Source organism: Festucalex cinctus, chromosome 1 (genome assembly GCF_051991245.1).
Source record: "Festucalex cinctus isolate MCC-2025b chromosome 1, RoL_Fcin_1.0, whole genome shotgun sequence".
NCBI lineage: Eukaryota > Metazoa > Chordata > Actinopteri > Syngnathiformes > Syngnathidae > Festucalex > Festucalex cinctus.
In genome coordinates this window covers 6,288,702-6,307,257 of record NC_135411.1, presented here as the reverse complement: position 1 = coordinate 6,307,257, position 18,556 = coordinate 6,288,702, and the positions used below count along the sequence as shown (strand labels likewise).

Here is an 18,556-nt window from a genome sequence, read left to right as displayed (position 1 = left end):
TATCATACGCCAGTATATCAAGATGGATATGTATCAAATTGTCTTTCTTTTCATTGAAAGATACACACCCCGATTTAAAAATTATTTTGAGATTATTTTTTTTCCCCTGCAATTGGCTGGCAACCAGTTCAAGGTGTACGCCTACTGTCCGAAAACGCCAGCGACTCTCGGTTCATATAACGGATGGATTACAGTCTTCCCTCGCTACAACGCGGTTCACTTTTCGCGGTCTCGTTGTATCGCAGATTTTTTTTTTAAGTGCAATTTTGCATTTTTTTTTTTTTGCAGTAATATACCCATTTTATAAAATTTCTGAAGGTTTGAACATTGTCAATGTTTGAACAAGAGAGAAATGTGAGAACATGTAAATGCCTCAATGAGAAAAGTGTATAAATTGTGCGGTCGGGGATTTTAGAGCCTTAAAACATTTATAAGAGTTGTAAAACATAAAGCTAACTACTTCGCGGATTTCATTTATTGCGGGTATTTTTTGGAACCTCACCCCAGCGGAAAACGAGGGAACACTGTATTTCATTATACAGTGTACAATGGATGAGTGTCTACAAATCAGACAAAATTACAAAATATAAAATGAAGAAAAGGACAAAAAATAGCCAGCAGAAGTTTACATTTGACATTTGACTTTTAACCATGCACGGTGATCTTAAAATGTATTTATTTTTTTGAAATTATTGCATCGTCAAAGTTAGAGCTCGGCTGTAGGGGGCGCTGCAATAACGTGTTGACGTCGATATCAACAAGAAGAAGCGCGTTGTTTACGCCTATGCTACATGTAAGATGGCTGCTGGTGAGAACAGTGGCAGGCCTCCGTGCCTCAACTTCGCCGGCCCGGGTCCACTGGGCAACAGCCAACCCAGCAACAGCGTTTTCTCGATGCCGGCGTCCAACGGAGGAGCGATGGGTTCGGCTGGCGGTGCGCAGGGAGCTACTCGGCGCTCCAACCCGCAGCTGGGGCCTGGCGGCCTCGACGGCAACGGCGTCCTGACCTCCGGAGCTCCACCGAGCGCCCAGGGCTCCCTTCAGGCGCCGACCGCGAGTGCGGCGGCCACCGGGGGCATGGCCACCCCGGCGTCCAACATGGCAGCTATCGCGGCGTCGAACGCGACCCCGGCGGCGGCGGCGGCGGCAGCACCCGCCGCCGCCGCCGCCGCTCCGGCCGCCGCGTCCGTGCTGGTGTACCGTGAGCCGGTGTACAACTGGCAGGCGACAAAGAGCACCGTGAAGGAGAGGTTTGCGTTTCTGTTCAACAACGAAGTGCTCAGTGACGTTCACTTCTTGGTGGGCAAAGGGATGGGCGTTCAGAGGATACCTGCACACAGGTAAGCTGGAAGTTGACCGCAAAGCTTTCACGATGACACTTTTCGTCTGATCGGCCGGTTCTCACTTCGCACCGTTTAGGTTTGTTCTGGCAGTCGGAAGCGCCGTGTTTGACGCGATGTTCAACGGCGGAATGGCGACGACGTCGACGGAAATCGAGCTTCCCGACGTGGAGCCAGCCGCCTTTCTGGCGCTGTTAAAGTAAGAAGGACGTGTGCGTGTGCCACAAGGGTCGCAAAATAAAATCTGATTTGTTGAAATAGTTCCATTGCTATTATAGTTTAAGTAACACGGAGCAGCAGGACTGATTAAATTGACATGTAAACAAATCCTTGTTGGCCCTGTGCTGATGAAAATGTGATTCAGTAAAACAATTGGGTTATAGGATGCTGGAAATTAGTGTTCATTTCGTCAACGGAAACTACACAAAAATAATTTCGTCAACACATTTTTCAACTCACTAAAAGTAGACTAAAACCCTCATTAATAAACAATAAGTGGGACTAAATCAGTGTGCGTTTTCGTCGACTAATGAAGACGAGACGAAAATGTCCTTCACTTAATAAAAACTGGACTAAAATCTATGGACATTTTAGTTCATGAACAAAGACGAGACGGAAATTACATGATTTTGTAAAATCTTGCCTGTGCTAATCTGTCACTATTATCATCAAAAAGATGAGAGAAAATTTGATGTGAAATAGTTTTAGATCTGAAATGTTCAACATAATCTGCTGACAAAAAAAATACAAGAGTTAAGTGATTGTCCTGGCAAAAAGTAGACTAAAATGTTGACAGTTTTTGTTCCGATGGCATATTAGTGCCACGTAGAAATCTATATATTTTTTTAGAGAGCGGGGGCAATATGATGAAAAAAAAAAAAAGTTTTTAAAAGTGGCAACTTTTAACACATTCATTGCCAGACCAGAAAAAAAATGCATCATTTGACGTCTTTTCCCGTCAATGGCAGTGAATGAGTTAAACATGGTAAAAATCAATAAAGCAATTATAAATTGTTGATATAATGTACAGCAGGGGTGTCCAAAATTTTTCCTCTGAGGGCCACATACAGAAAAATAGAAAGCTGCAAGGGCCACTTTGATATTTTTTTTTAAGTTATTTATTAACACATTCATTGCCAGACCAGAAAAAAAAATGCATCATTTGACGTCTTTTTCCGTCAATGGCAGTGAATGAGTTAATATGATGAGGAAAAAAGTGGCAAATTTGCCACTTTTTAATAAGACGAGAAAAAGAGTGGCAAATTTGCCAATATTTAACTCATTCACTCGCCGCCATTTTCACATTTCGCAATCCCGTTCGCTCCCGGCTGTTTTACTGGATTTTGACTGATTTTGCAAGTCCCAAAGAATATTGTGTTCTATTGCTATAAAAGCATGGAACCTATCAAAAGAAAGATTAAAGTCTCTTCTTTCATCAGGAAAAAAAAGTATGTTTCTATCTGTTTCCGTTTTGCAGCAATTATCATTAGAAGAGAGCTAAGTTTCATCAGTTTTCACAAATCTATTCAAAATTGTAAGTAATTTTGCTTTTTTTTTTTTTTTCTACATGGCTCTGGTTGATCTCCTTTGCTCTGCTGCCACCTGCTGGCCGTTTGTGTAATAACTACCATTTCTGCAAACGTTCTTTGCAGTTGAGAGGCTGCATCAAAGCCTTCTGCATGCTCTAGCATAAAAAAAACAAAAATAATAAAACGTATAAATACGTCTTTGGGACACTTAAAACAAATTAAAAAAACGTATTTACACGTTATTGGGAGCAAATGAATTAATATGACTAGAAAAAAAGTGGCAAATTTGCCAATCAATAAACTGGCAACTATGATATTGTTAATCTCTGCTAAAGCAATTAGTATTTCCTTGTTTGAAGACCCGACCGAAAAGTACATTTTAATGAGTTCTTCTTTTGCAAACTGTGACTTGTGTAGCGTGACACATGCGTTTAATTTCTGCCGGCCGGCACCACACTTGACACAAACAGCCGCGCGACGAGAAAAAAAGTGGCAAATTTGCTAATTTATAAAGTGGCAAATTTGCCACTTTTGTTCTCATCATATTGCCCCCCGCCCTCTAAAAAAAAAATATATATATATATATATATTTGTACGTGGCCCTAATACGCCGTCGTATTTTGTTGTTTAAAACTAGACAAATAAATTTGTTTTCTTGGACTAAAATAAAGACTAAAATGCTAGCTTTATAGTCGACTAAAAATGGACTAAATAAAAACGGGATGAGGTTGACTAACTATGATTAAAAAACAACAAAAAAACACTAACAAGCATGATTGAACATGATTGAACATGAGACTAAATTTAAAAATGGCGGATAAAATGAACACTACTGGAAATGCTTGTGGCGTCGGAAAACCTTGTTCAATCAAAAATATGTTATAGAGAAAAAAATCCACATTTGAAGGCAATGAGTCGGGATGTTCGATACCACTTTTTTCAGACCGATACCGATACTCAGACCCTCAGTACTCACCGATACCGATACCAACTGCCGATACCAGTAGTACATTTTGACAAATAAAAAAAAAATCACTAAAATATATTTCTAAACAAATATATTTCCTTTAATTTGGACCCAAAAAAAAACGGGCACAGTCACTCTTCAATAGTCTTAATGCTCAAAATAAAACACAAAAATGCTCTTTTAGTTTAAGATTTACAATTTTGAAGTATTTCCAAACCGGTGAAGTTTTGGTGAAAAACTGCTGCAAGCTAGCGCCACTTACAGGCAAGGAGGACTCACTTAACGTCTTCGGTCGCTTGTACTCGTCTGCGTCACGAGTACTCGAGTACTTGAAAAAAGGCTGGTATCGGCCCGATACCGATACCTGGTATCGGTACTCGCCCATCCCTAGTAATGAGGCTTTCCAAGTGAGAGATGTGCGAGTGAAAAGTTTAGCCTGACTGAAATCCGGTGATGGTACTTAAAATGGATCCACTGTGCAGGTTTCTGTACTCGGATGAGGTTCAGATCGGGCCCGAGACGGTGATGACCACACTTTATACCGCCAAAAAGTACGCCGTCCCAGCCCTGGAGGCGCACTGCGTGGAGTTCCTCAAGAAGAACCTGAGAGCCGACAACGCCTTCATGCTGCTCACGCAGGTCAGACAATATTAGCAATAATATTAGCTATTAGCATTGATGAGGTCATCCAAATCAATTGAAACCGTTCCAACTAAAGTATTTTAATATTTTTCTATTGTGCGTTTTGAAAGCAGCTACATTGTTTCGTAAAAATCAAGTTCTGCTCGTTTGTTAAGGAATAAATGTTTCATATTCAAATCAATTTTTTTTTCTCATCAATTTCCTTCCAAACATTGGCAAAAAAGTTTGAGAATGCTTCTGTTGACAGTTTACACGTTTTACATAAAATTGTATAACCTGCCGTGGGGCTATAAATAGAAACAAGTCAAGGGCTATAATCTGGCATATGCACGTGTAACGTTCAATCATACACTTTCCCCATTTAAATCAATAAATACATCAAATATATAGTAAACAATAGGACTGGGTATCTAAATGCCTTAATTGGTTCACTTTTGATTCAAAAGAGTTCAGTTCGATTCGGTTTACTTCATCCGATATTAATTAATTATGTGACGTTAATTCTTCTTAAAGGGATACTTGACTCATTGGGCCATTTTCAGCAGCAAAAAGTTACTTATTTTGTCTATAATTAATGTGGAAACTTCATTATTTTTCATGTACAATTAACACTTTTAAAAAGTAATTTTTCTACTTGCTGTCGACTGATGATGACATCACCAGTGCTGAGGAAGTAGATAACGACCAATCATGGCTCAGTTTACTGACCAAACCCAGAAAACAGGTGAGCCAGATTGGATGTTGCCTACTTCCTCAGAACATGTGATGTCATCATCAGTCGACAGCAAGTAGAAAAATTACTTTGTAAAGGTATTAATTGGACATGAGAAATAATGAAGTTATCAAATTCATTCCGGACAAAATATGAACTTATTCACTGCGGAAAATTATTCAATGAGTCAAGTATCCCTTTAAAGATCGAGGATATGATAAAAAAGCCACACACATTAAATTACAAATAAAATTTTGCGGAGGCAATAACCGGTTAAAATTATTTTGTTTATTCATGAAAGTAACACAAATATTGACATCAGCAAGGATGCGATGAAAATAATTCCCTTAGTCTAATTCAATTGTAAATATAAATTAAAAAAATATTCTGAATTGTCTTCAAGTGCAGTAAGTCAGTTCTTTCAGAAACGTACAAAAATACTTTTAATTTCATGTGAACAGTACTAAATTTCCACAAAACAGTAAGATAAAAAAATGGCTTTTAAAATTCTATGGGAAAAGAGATTAAAGAGATACTTTACTTATTTAGGCATTTTTAGCAGTTAAACGTTAATATTTTGTCTATAATAAATGAGATTTTCATTATTTTTCATGTGCATTTAGTACCTTTTTAAAAAAAAACAACACATTTTGCAACTTGCAGTCAACTGAAAATGACATCACAATGTTGTGCCTCAGGGCTCAGGTAACCAATCACAGCTCAGCTTGTCAATGTCACATGACCAACCCGAGAAAACAGGTGAGCTGTGATTGGTCGTTGAGCACTGAGCACGTGATGTCATTTTCAGTCGACAACCAGTGTCAAAATTGTTTTCTAAAAGTATTACTTGTACGTGGGAAAATTAGTATTTAATTATCGACAAAATATTAATTTTTTATTGCTATAATGGGCTAAATAAGTGAAGTATCCCTTTAAAAATAATCGGTTCATGGTTTTGTGAGTCAATATCGGGCTTGAAAAGGAAAGTCGATTCAATATCAATTATACCGTTTTTTAAAACCAGCCATATAAGCCAAATAAGTTATTTAAATAGAAATATTGCTCCAGCTCGTGAACGGATTGGTAATCATTTTTAATACTCGCTAATCAGCCCCAAAAATCGTGATTGCGTAAAGCCTAAGACGCAATGTGTTTTGGACCTTTGAGGGAGGACTGGCTGACTCCAAAGTAAAAGTCAGATTGCTGTCATTTATCACAGACGCCTTTCGATTGTTTCGGTCTAACTTTTAAGTTCGGGCCTGCGCGTCTCCGTTCTTGTTTTCTTGTTTCAGGCCCGTTTGTTCGATGAGCCTCAGCTTGCCAGCCTCTGCCTGGAAAACATTGACAAGAACACAGGAGACGCTCTCGCCGCCGAAGGCTTCACAGACATTGACCTCGGTATTTTTCTGCTCGCTCTTATAACTCATTCAAAACCAAAAACGTGTAACTATGTTTTTTTAATGCTTTGTCCTTCAATCCTAAAAACGTATTTATACATTTTTTTGCTTTGTTTTGATACATGAGCATACAGAAGGGTTAGTTGCAGCTTCTGACATGAAGAGGTGGCTTAAAGCTAGTGGTGCACCGATCGATCGAGATTTATCGGCCCAGATTTCCTTCTTGTAGTACTCCGGTCTCCTCCCACATTCCAAAGACATGCATGGCAGGTTAATTGGGTGCTCTGAATTGTCCTTAGGTGTGCTTGTGAGTGTGAGTGCTCTGTGTGCCCTGCGATTGGCTGGCAACCAGTTAAGGGTGTACCCCGCCTACTGCCCGAAGCCAGCTGGGATAGGCGCCAGCACCCCCGCGACCCTTGTGAGGAATAAGCGGCCAAGAAAATGGATGGATGGACTTACTGTGCAGTTAAAACAAACTGTTTGCATGATTTCACAGATATTGTTGAATGTTTTTCAATAAAACAAGATAGGAACGCTGAAGGTATAATCTGCTTGTCATGAGAAAAATCGGGATCGGCCAAAATCGGGATCGGCAGGTCAGACCTTTTTTTTTTTTTTAAGAATCGGTGATCGGCTGGAAAATTATGATCGGTGTACCCCTAATTAATAATCACCGTGGGGGAATTTGGAGCAAAAATTCTGCCGAGTTCAACTTTGATGCAAACAATTCCAATTGTTCCACTGAAGGTGGCTGCTTATTATGGGGAAAAAAAATCTGGATCGGCAAAAATCGAGATCGGCAGATCAGACTTTTTAAAAAATCGGGGATCAGCTATCGGACGGAAAATTGTGATCGGTGCACCTCTACTTAAAGCGATGGTAGTTATTACAAAAAACGGCCAGCAGGTGGCTGCAGAGTATAAGAGATCAGCCAGGGCCATGTTGCGACAAGCTCTTTTTGACAGTTTTTTTTTACCAGGAATGTGAATAATGAAACTTAGCTATATTCTAATTAGGGGTGTTAAAAAAAAAAAAAAATCGATTTGGCGATATATCGCGATACTACATCGCGCGACTCTCGAATCGATTAAAAAAAAAAAATAGATTTTTTTTTTTTTTGGTTTTTTTTTGTGTGAATCAATTTTTCAACTTCCATTTTTAATGGAAAAATATTCAACAAAACGTCTGACTTCGGGTTAGGATTCACACCTTGAGCATGGAAGAATGTTATATGAACGGAACATTAAGCCTTAATATTTTATTTTAATGCTGTTCAAACATGAAACAGATTACAACCTCTATAAGACTGAAATTTCAGATAAATAAATCATACATTTTCATATAAATCTTACACTCTACAAGCTTACTGATTAGTATTTTCTAAATTTGAATGAAAAAAAATCGCAACAATCGACTTATAAATTCGTATCGGGATTAATCGGTATCGAATCGAATCGTGACCTGTGAATCGTGATACCAATCGAATCGTCAGGTACTAGGCAATTCACACCCCTAATTCTAATGCTAGTTGCTGCAAAATGGAAACAGATACAAATATACAATTTTTCCCTGATGAAAGAAGAGACTCTAATCTTTATTTTGGTAGGTTTCATGTTTTAATAGCAATAGAACACAATACTCTGTTGGCCTTGCTAAATCAAGTCAAAATGGCTGTAAGTGAAAGTGTTAATTATTTGACCTGGCTTGCAGATACGCTGGTCGCCGTGTTGGAGAGGGACACGCTGGGCGTGCGGGAGGTGCGTTTGTTCGGCGCCGCCGTGCGCTGGGCGGAGGCGGAGGCCCACAGGCAGCAGCTGCAGCCCACCCCGGAGAACAAGCGCAAAGTGCTGGGCAAGGCCCTCACGCTCATCCGCTTCCCGCTCATGACCATCGAGGAGTTTGCCGCAGGTGAGCGGAAACGGAGCGAAAAAAAAAAAGTTAGTTTTTCTTCAAAGCGCGCAGACGGGACGTCGTTGACCGCGTGCGTTTTTTGCGCCGTCAGGCCCGGCGCAGTCCAGCATCCTGACGGACAGGGAGGTGGTGAGTCTCTTCCTCCACTTCACCGTCAACCCCAAGCCGCGCGTCGACTTCATCGACCGGCCTCGCTGCTGCCTCCGCGGGAAGGAGTGCAGCATCACGCGCTTCGGACAGGTGGAGAGTCGCTGGGGCTACAGCGGGACCAGCGACCGCATACGGTAAACGGCGCCAGATGCTGAAAAAAACAGCAACGCTGAAACTCTTTTGGAGACGTACGCTAAAGCTAACAGGAAGTTAGTTTTTCAATTTACTTTCAAATAAGACCTCTATAAAAGGCCCAAACTGTCACTGTTTTTCCTGAAACGTTTTGCACTCCCACCAGGCCTGTCAAATAAACGGCTCGTTGCCCTGTTGCAGGTTCTCAGTAAACCGAAGGATATTTGTGGTGGGCTTCGGCCTGTACGGCTCCATACACGGACCGACCGACTACCAAGTCAACATTCAGGTACGACAAGCCAGTGGCTTTGTCCCTTTATGAGCCGCTTCATCGATGAATTCCGTCATGTCTGCCCCCGTGCAGATAATTCACACGGACAGCAACACGGTGCTGGGCCAGAATGAAACGGGCTTCAGCTGCGACGGCTCAGCCAACACCTTCCGAGTCATGTTCAAGGAACCGGTGGAGATTCTGCCCAACGTCAACTACACGGCCTGCGCTACGCTCAAGGTCTTTTTATTTATTTTTAAATTTTATTTTATTTTATTTATTTATTTTCCCCTCCAAGGCTGCACCTAGTGGTTGGTAGGTTGTGGGAACCTCTGGCTACCTCACGATACAGTGCAATGTGCGATACAAGGCTCACAATAACGATTATCTCTCGGTATGACGATACCACAATGATCAATATATTGCTCAGGTAATAAATCTACGATAATCTACGTTAAAACTAATCATAGAATAATAATATAGATAAATAGAAATAAAATAATAAAATAAATAATCGCTAAATAAATAATAATAAAAATGCAAAATGTATGTAAATACATAAATAAATAATAACAATAAAAAAAAATAATATAAATATTATATAAACACATATATAAACATGTTATATGGAAGCGTATTGCGTTCATTCACTTGACAAAAGAAAAATCTGTTTTTCTGACAAAAAAAATTTCGGAGCTTTGTTTATTTTGGGGTTTTTTTTTTTTAGTATTTTTTTTCTGTTTTTCTGAATATTTTTTTCCTGTTTTACTGAATATTTTTTCTGTCATAAAAAAAAAATATTCCGAAAAACAGAAAAAAAAATTACTCCGAAAAAACAGGGGGGAAAATTCTTGAAAATTCTCATCAATTAAAATGCTTGTTGGACATATTTTCAATTAAAATGGTTACTAATTTACCAGAATGCTTTTGGGACATTAAATGTAGCCAAGTTCAAGTACAAAATAGTTTTTTTTTTTTTTTGTTTTTTTTTTTTAATGAAAATTGTCATCAATTAAAATGCTTGTTGGACATATGTTCAATTAAAATGGTTTTATTTTATTTATTTTTGCTATGAAAATTCTCATCAATTAAAATGCTTGTACATTTTCATTAAAATGGTTACTAATATTTATCGGAATGCTTTTGGGACATTAAATATGGCCTGTCAAATGACCCATTTTTAAGTTAAAGTGCAATTTTTTTATCTTTTATTTTTGTTATTTTTTTTGCTATGAAAATCCTCATCAATTAAAATGCTTTAACATTTTCAACTAAAATGGTTACTAATATTTACTGGAAGTTGAATGCTTTTGGGACATTAAACATAGCTGGGTCAAACTGACCCATTTTTAAGTTGAAGAACTTCAAATTATTATTATTATTATTATTATTATTTGCTACGAAAATTGTCATCAATTAAAATGCTTGTACATTTTCAATTAAAATAGTTACTAATATTTACCGGAATGCTTTTGGGACATAAAATATGGCCGGTCAAATTGACCCATTTTTAAGTTAAAGTACAATTTTTATTTTATTTATTTTTGCTATGAAAATTGTCATCAATTAAAATGCTTGAAGATTTTCAGCTAAAATGGTTACTAATATTTACCGGAATGCTTTTGGGACATAAAATATAGCCAGGTCAAATCGACCCATTTCAATGTTAAATAACTACTGCTGATAGTATTTCATGATGAAATGTTAATTTAAATTATTAAACAGCTAATGTTTCTCGGGTTGTGTTTTCATCATGACAGAAAGCTTGGGTCAAATTGACCCGGCAATTAGTGTCGTTCCTGAAAAAATCAACCGAACAGGAGGGTTAAAAAAAAAAAGAAAAGTGTTGTAACCTCAGTTTGTGTTCAATCAAGTCCTAAAATAGATGAACAGAACGTGAAATGACCTCAATATGTTGTGGCTCCTCCTCCTCCAGGGCCCGGACTCTCATTACGGGACGAAGGGAATGCGAAAGATAACGCACGAGTCGTCCACGACGGGCACCAAGACCTGCTTCACCTTCTGCTACGCGGCGGGCAACAACAACGGCACCTCCGTGGAGGACGGGCAGATCCCCGAGGTCATCTTCTACACATAGTTCACCTCTGACCCTTTGTGACCACGTGACGCTCCATCAAAAATGTGACAGCCTGGAAGCGGTGGGCGGGGACGGGGGCGGGGCTCATCCGTCATCATACTGCCCGCCCCCCCCCCCTCCATATGGCGCACCACCAACATTGGGCCACAAGTCGCCATGAGGCGGTAGGTCACGATATTATCATGTGTAGTATGTCCTTTGAGGTGCGCGACTCTCTTTCCATCTGTGCGAAAACGATGCGACTGTCGGAGACCCCCACGTAACCGAAATGATGGGCGGCATTGATATCGGCGCTGCGGGGTTTGCTAGCAAACGAGCGTGACGCGGAACGTTAGCCACGCTAGCCAGCGCTAGCATTTCACGACCACCCATGCTAGCAGGTAGCCTAGCCAGTCACTTCCATCGATCTGCGGATTTCAAAGGCTTTATTCAAACCAAATTTTCTTCACCTTGACAGTCCCGTTCGAGAAGCAACTTGTGCCGATTTAAAAATAAAAAAATAAAAATGGTTTGATCATGTATCTTTGCTTGGTAGTCGCCTATATCCAAAACGACCGTGCACTTTCTTGGCCTTTTGCATAGTTGGTGGTTTGACGGATGCACATTTATTAACTCTTTTTTTTCTTCTTTTTTTTTTTTAAACGATGTAAATATGTGGGCCCGAGTCAGTCAGTGTTGACATTTAAATGTTGTACAAACCTCGACTCCCACAAAGTTGCTCGTGATGTCAACTATTTGTTCCCATCCCATATTCAGTCGTGCTAAGATGAAATATTGAAAGGGATACTTGGCTCATTGAGACGTTTTTCAGCAGTTAAAAAGTTAATATTTTGTCCAAAAATGAATTTGACAACTTCGTTATTTTTCATGTACAATGAATACCTTTTTAAAGACTAATTTTTCCACTTGCTGTCGACTGGAGATGACATCACGTGTGCTGAGGAAGCAGGTAACGACCAATCATGGCTCAGTTTTGGTGACAAGTGGAGGAAAAAAAAACGTTTTTAAGGTTGTTACAACTACTTTGATGCCTGCGTCACATAAAATGAAAACAAAAAATCTACAGTCGACTGACGTTGAACTTCAAATGAAGGCAAATCAATTAATAGGTCAGAATAAGAAGCTTCAAATTAACACGCAAATGATTTGTGACGGATTCAGGAAACGCATTAAGAAGCGATATACAGGACTGTCTGAGAAAATTTGAATAATGTGATAAAGTCCATTATTTTCTGTAATGCAATTAAATAAGCAAAAATGCCATACATTCTGGATTCATTACAAATCAACTGATTTTTTTATAAATACTTTGTCTGAGGAAATATTCTAATTAGGGATGTAATATCCAAATATCACGATACAATATTATCACGATATGAAGGTCACAATACAATAATTATCACGATATCGTGGGGAGGTTGGCAATACAAAAGGTCACAATATTGTAAAAAATAAAAAAAATAAAAAGTTATACTAAAAAAACACTATTGTATTTTCTTACATTACAGCTACGAAAAATATTAGAAATATTAAATGTAAATATAACATATATATATTGAGGCACTCCTACAAGCACACATTGAGTTCCTCCACATATTGACTCTGTTCACAAGTATATTGTTTAAACATAGGAGGGCCAAAACATGCCTTGTGAAAATTAAACTGCAGTAAAGAACTATCCACCAGAGGGTGCTAGAACTGCAAAAAATGGAAATCCAGCCTGACCATTTTAACAGATGTGCTGCTTTTAATATCGTGACATGACGACGACGATATATTGTGACAGTTTTAATATCGCGATATCACGATATTGCCAATATCGTTGCATCCCTAATTCCAATATTTTGAGATGGGATATTTGAGTTTTCTTAAGCTGTAAACCATAATCAGCAGTATTAAAATGATAAAAGGCTTGCAATATTTCAGTTGATTTGTTGAATGTATGACATTATTGCTTATTTAATTGCATTACAGAAAATAATGGACTTTATCACAATATTCTAATTTTCTGAGACAGTCCTGTACTTGACGTGACAGTTTTGTCATTCAAACAAATCAGCTCAGAAACAATTATTGGCCACATTCAGAATGATTGACGACTTCCAGAAGGCATTTCACTTTTTCTGTATATCAACATTGAATATAGCATACTGTAATATGGTATTTGCAAATGATTTTTTTTTTTTTTTTTTTTTTTTTTTTAATCAGGCATTTATGAGCATCATATGTAAATTGAGAAAAGTTGAATAAAGAGTGAGGATAAAAAAAAAAAGTCATAAATGATGTTGGTGCTTTCCTGGATGATTATTATTCTTATTTTTAACTTTCAAAATAAAAGCCACTTGATCTGCAGTTAAATGTTTTATTCATTAAGATCAGCGTAGTTGAATGGTGAGCTTGACCGATTGGGAAACATTCTTGCTTGCAGTCACTTATTTATTTATTTATGACATGATTGCAGCAGTGTCACAGTGCAGTGATGGCAAAAAAACTCATTTCAAGGAATTGATCATCTTAAAAGCAGTTTGACTGCAATTCTCCCCAGAACCTTTGGCCCAGGCACTTGGTGTAACTGTCGCTGTGAAATGAACAGGTTGCCCCCATACGCCTAAGCTTGGTTTGTTTGTTTGTTTTTTTGAAGTGGAGACTTCGAGTCGGACTCAACTGTGCACATTTTGTAAGCGGGTGCAACGATTTGTAAAGTGCCCACACGGTTGCGATTTAGTGATAAAGAGTTGAGCATATATACTGTCGGCAAGTCCTACAATTTGTCCAGGTAGTTGTCCAGAGCGGGGATGCCCTCCTTGAGACCTTTGCGCTTCCTGATTTCGGCAACAACCTGGAAGGGTTTGCTGGCGGGGTCTTTGGGGTCACCTTGGAGAATTTGCCAGTGGTCAAACACGCACTGGGGGAAGGCTTGGCCGCCCGTGTTGCTGCGCAGGTCAGCGGTGAAGCCTTGAAGGAAAAGCACGAGTCGCATTTTAGGAAAGTGCCCATACGTAACTGAAATCGTGCATTTCAGTTGCATTAAAAAAAATAAATAAATTGGTTAAGGCCATTTCAATTAAACAAAATAATTTAATCAACACATTTTTCACCGGACTAAAACGAGACTAGACTAAAACCTTCATTAACTCATTCACTCGCCGCCATTTTCACATTTCGCAATCCCGTTCGCTCACGGCTGTTTTACTGGATTTGGACTGATTTTGCAAGGCCCACAGAATATTGTGTTCTATTGCTATAAAAACATAGAACCTATCAAAAGAAAGATGAAAGTCTCCTCTTTCATCTGGAAAAAAAAAGTATGTTTCTAGATGTTTCCATTTTGCAGCAATTAGCATTAGAAGAGAACCAAGTTGCATCAATTTTCACAAATTATTTAAAATTGTAAGTAATTGAGCTTTTTTTTCTAGATGGCCCTGGTTGATCTCCTTTGCTCTGCTGCCACCTGCTGGCCGTTTGTGTAATTACCATTTTTGCAACCGTTCTTTGCAGTTGAGAGGCTGCATCAAAGGCTTCTGTATGCTCTAGCGTAAAAAAAAACAAAAAAAAACGTATAAATACGTCTTTGGGACACTTAAAACATTAAAAAAAAAACATTTACACGTTATTGGGAGCAAATGAGTTAATAAGTGGGACTAAATAAGTCTGCATTTTCGTCAGCTAATGAAGACGAGACAAAAATGTATTTCACGTAATAAAAACTGGACTAAAATCTATGGACATTTTACTTCATGAACATAAACGAGACGGAAATTATATGATTTTGTAAGATCGTGTCTGTGCTAATCTGTCACAGTTTTCATCAAAAGGATGGGAGAAAATTTGATGTGAAATAGTTTTAGATCCGAAATGTTCAACATATATAAACATATAATAAACCCAAAAAATATATTTATTAACGGGAAAATTAAAAAAAATAAAAATGCAGATTTCCATCATCACGGGTAGTTTTTGGAACATAACACCCGTGATAAACGAGGGAACACTATAAGAAGGCTGTAAACTTGTACTATTTAATGTTCTGTAAGATACCATATTTTCCGCACTATAAGGAGAACCTTCACTGAATGACATATTTTGAAACTTTTTCCATATATAAGGCGCTGCAGTAGAGGCTGGGGTTACGTTATGCATCCATTAAATGGTGCTGCGCTAAAGGGAATGTCAACAAAACAGTCAGATAGGTCAGTCAAACTTTATGAATAGATTACAAACCAGCTTTCTGACAACTCCATTCACTCCCAAAATGAATAAACAGCTGTTTTATTATTTTCTCTGAGGTAAAATATTAGTATTAGCTAGCGATCCAAGATGGCGGGATCTCCGATCGTGCAGGGTCACCGATAGCGTCTTGACAGCGAGACCTGTTGCGGATCAATATTGATCCATATATAAGGCGCACTGGATTATATGGTCAGCTTTTGAAAAAATTGAAGGCTTTTAGGTGCGCCTTATAGTGCGGAAAATACGGTAAGTCACAAAGGAGTAGGCATTTATAAAAAATAAACAAAACATGATGTATAATGGCTTGCATTAATGTTCCGCGACTAAAGTTCTTACCGAAGGATTCGTTGACGGGCAGGTAGGCTTTCACCACAAACATGGGAGTTCCGATCACTTGCGATTCCTCAAACACGTGACCTCGCTTCCTGTTCAGAACACCGTAGATCCCGCCCACCACCGCTTCGGGGCACTGAAAGGGGGCAAATGACAGTTGCTAGGAAATTGCACCATACAGCTTCCAGTTGTGTAGATGTTGAGGGTTTTTATTTATTTTTGTTTTTTTGTTTTGGCCAATCAGATTTGAGCGTCCGTGTCGCCGAGCCGATCGAATCTGCACAGGGCCTCCTTCCTGTCGGTTTCTTTGTTTACCCTCACCTGAATCTCCACCAGGTAGACGGGCTCCATGAGGCGAGGCTGCGCGGTGAGCTGGCAGGCGTAGAGAACGCGGCGGGCCGTGGGGATGATCTGCCCGCCGCCGCGGTGGATGGCGTCGGCGTGCAGCGTCACGTCGTGGATGTCGAAGCGCACCGCGCGCATGTTCTCCTCGCACAGCGCGCCCTGCGCAAAAAAACCAGCGGCTCGGAAATGCGTGTCGAAAAAATCGCAGTTTATTATCAATAAATACAAGCAGACACTTGAATTTGAATTGGTAAGGTCGGTTTGGATTGAACCAAACGGAATCGTACCGTTTTGACATTTTAAAATGTACCATTCGTCAATGGTAGTCTGTCACTTTTTATTCAGAATTAATCGCATGATTTCCAGAGCAATTTAATCGCAAATTAGTCGCACGTTATTCTGTTCTAAATATACAATAAAACATTTGTTTTTCATACTTTGTTAATTAACATAAAAGTGGACATATATAGTTATCAAATGCGATGGTATCTCTTTGGTCACGTAATTTTATATAGTAAGTAATTCATAGTTATTTGAGATTTAAAAAAAAATATTTACTAAACGGTTAAAAGGAGTGTGAAGTAATTATCTGTCACTAGGTGGCATTAGTGTTTCATGTTGGACGTTGGTGACAGGAACAGTACATATTTATTTTCAAATTCAGAGCAATTGTTTTTTTTTTGGAACAGGAAGGGACTCCAGGCCATTTTGTTCATTGGTAATTACAACTAGTCACCAGTAGTCATATTTTATTATTGATAAATTGTTTTAGTGACTCATTTGCATAACACCATATGTAAATGAAACCATAATAAAAATTGTATTTTGTTTTTTTTAAATGCTTATTTAAAGAAGTCAACACAAAAAAAATCTTGACAATAACATGTTCAATGCAGCCCCACCGATTGAAATATATTATTACAATTAATATTACATTTGTAGAATATGAATTATGAAGCAAAATCCAGCCATTTTTATCCATCTCAGGGGGCGGCCATTTTGCCGCTTGCTGTCACCTTAAAATGACATCACGGTTGCTCAGCTCTCAGGTAACAACCAATCACAGCTCAGCTGAGCTGTGATTGGTTGTTGCCTGTGCACCTGTGATGTCATCTTTAGTCGACAGCAAGTGGCAAAATGGCCGCCCCCTGAGCTGGATAAAAACGGCTGGATTTTGCTTCATAACTCATATTCCACAAATGTAATATTAATCAGAAAGTCATGTTTAGACTAGTGAGGTCGCATATAACTTATTGTTGTCAAGAAATGTTGAAAGTTGACTTCTCCTTTAATGTTTTTTTTTTTTTTGCCATTTAAGGCCTTCATTTGAGCAAAATCCATTTAATGGCTTTTAATGCTTTTTAACTCATTCACCGGCATATATATATATATATATATATATATATATATATATATATATTTGTATCTGTCTAATTAGCATTAGAATATAGCCAAGTTTCATCATTACAAAACTGTTTAAAAGACTGGCAAAAAGAGCTTGTCGCAACATGGCCCTGGCTAATCTCTTATACTCTGCTGTCACCTGCAGGCCGTTTTTTGTAATTACTACTATTCCTTTAAGTGACCTCTTGCATAAAATAAAAAAAATTAAAAAAAACCCGGATAAAACCGTTTTTGGGAGTGAAAGACAAAGTATTGAAAAACGTATTTACACGTTTTTGGGTTTGACTGGTTGAACCACAATTTTTTTTTTTTTTTTTTGATGCACCTCTTTGGTCGCCCACTGGAAGCCAGCCACCACGCTGTCCTTAATCTCGTTGAGGTACTGGACGCCCTTGGTGACGTCTATGAGCAAGTTGGGCCCGCTGCCGTCGGGGCCGAAGCACCAGATCTTCCTGGCTTCCGTCACCTCCCACTCGTACTTGTCGGCCAGGTAGCGCGCGCGGGCCTTGAGCTCCTGGCGGGCCGTCACGTCGCCCTTCTCGATGTCCTCGGCCAGGCCGTCGGGGAATGGGCGGGACTTCATGAACAGGCGGTTGTGCTTGTTGGGAGACTTGGAGAGGCACATCTGGTCCGACTCCTCCGTCACCGTCTCCCGGTAAGACACGACCGGGTCGGATTTCTGGAATTAAACAAAATATATATATCATATACTAATATGTATATTAATACTGTAACGGTCGCGTATTTTTTGGCCAAACAATCTGCGGTGGTTATTTTACTGTGACCGATCGACGTAATTCGCCGCCGAGTTGACTTGAGTTTGTGATAGAGGTGGGCGGATCGATCCAAATGTCGATAATATCGATACATAGTATCGATATCGGATCGATACGGGCACTAAAATATCGATCTATCGGAAAACTGCAAAAAGGACTGCAAAAAATATAGGAAAATATGAAAATAATTACTTCAAATAAGCAAAGTTTAGTTTTTAGTCATTGATACATAACTGAATTTTAAAAAAAAACATTTAAAATACGTAGTGTACGGTTAAAAAAAAAAACAAGTGTGAGTGATTTGATCATTTTTCTTTCA

The 18,556-nt window shown here is 38.9% G+C and overlaps 2 protein-coding genes across 2 annotated transcripts in view; one reads left to right on the top strand and one right to left on the bottom strand.

Moving 5' to 3' along the window:
- The first annotated feature begins 455 nt into the window (after positions 1-455).
- btbd2b (BTB (POZ) domain containing 2b) lies at positions 456-13,501 on the top strand. The gene is made up of 9 exons (XM_077513029.1): positions 456-1,340; positions 1,420-1,539; positions 4,319-4,475; positions 6,483-6,588; positions 8,298-8,495; positions 8,590-8,782; positions 8,982-9,069; positions 9,145-9,291; positions 10,988-13,501. The coding sequence occupies exons 1-9, from the start codon at positions 799-801 to the stop codon at positions 11,147-11,149; spliced, it is 1,713 nt and encodes a 570-aa protein (XP_077369155.1). The 5' UTR covers positions 456-798; the 3' UTR covers positions 11,150-13,501.
- The window catches only part of LOC144013842 (elongation factor 2b), a 24,449-nt gene continuing 19,390 nt past the window's right edge, over positions 13,498-18,556 (bottom strand). Inside the window, exons 12-15 of the mRNA XM_077513113.1 lie at positions 17,787-18,140; positions 16,034-16,216; positions 15,716-15,848; positions 13,498-14,104 (exon numbers count right to left, since the gene is read on the bottom strand). Of these exons, the coding sequence (XP_077369239.1) occupies positions 13,911-14,104; positions 15,716-15,848; positions 16,034-16,216; positions 17,787-18,140 (864 nt within the window). The 3' untranslated portion in view covers positions 13,498-13,910. The remainder of the gene's footprint in view (positions 14,105-15,715; positions 15,849-16,033; positions 16,217-17,786; positions 18,141-18,556) is intronic.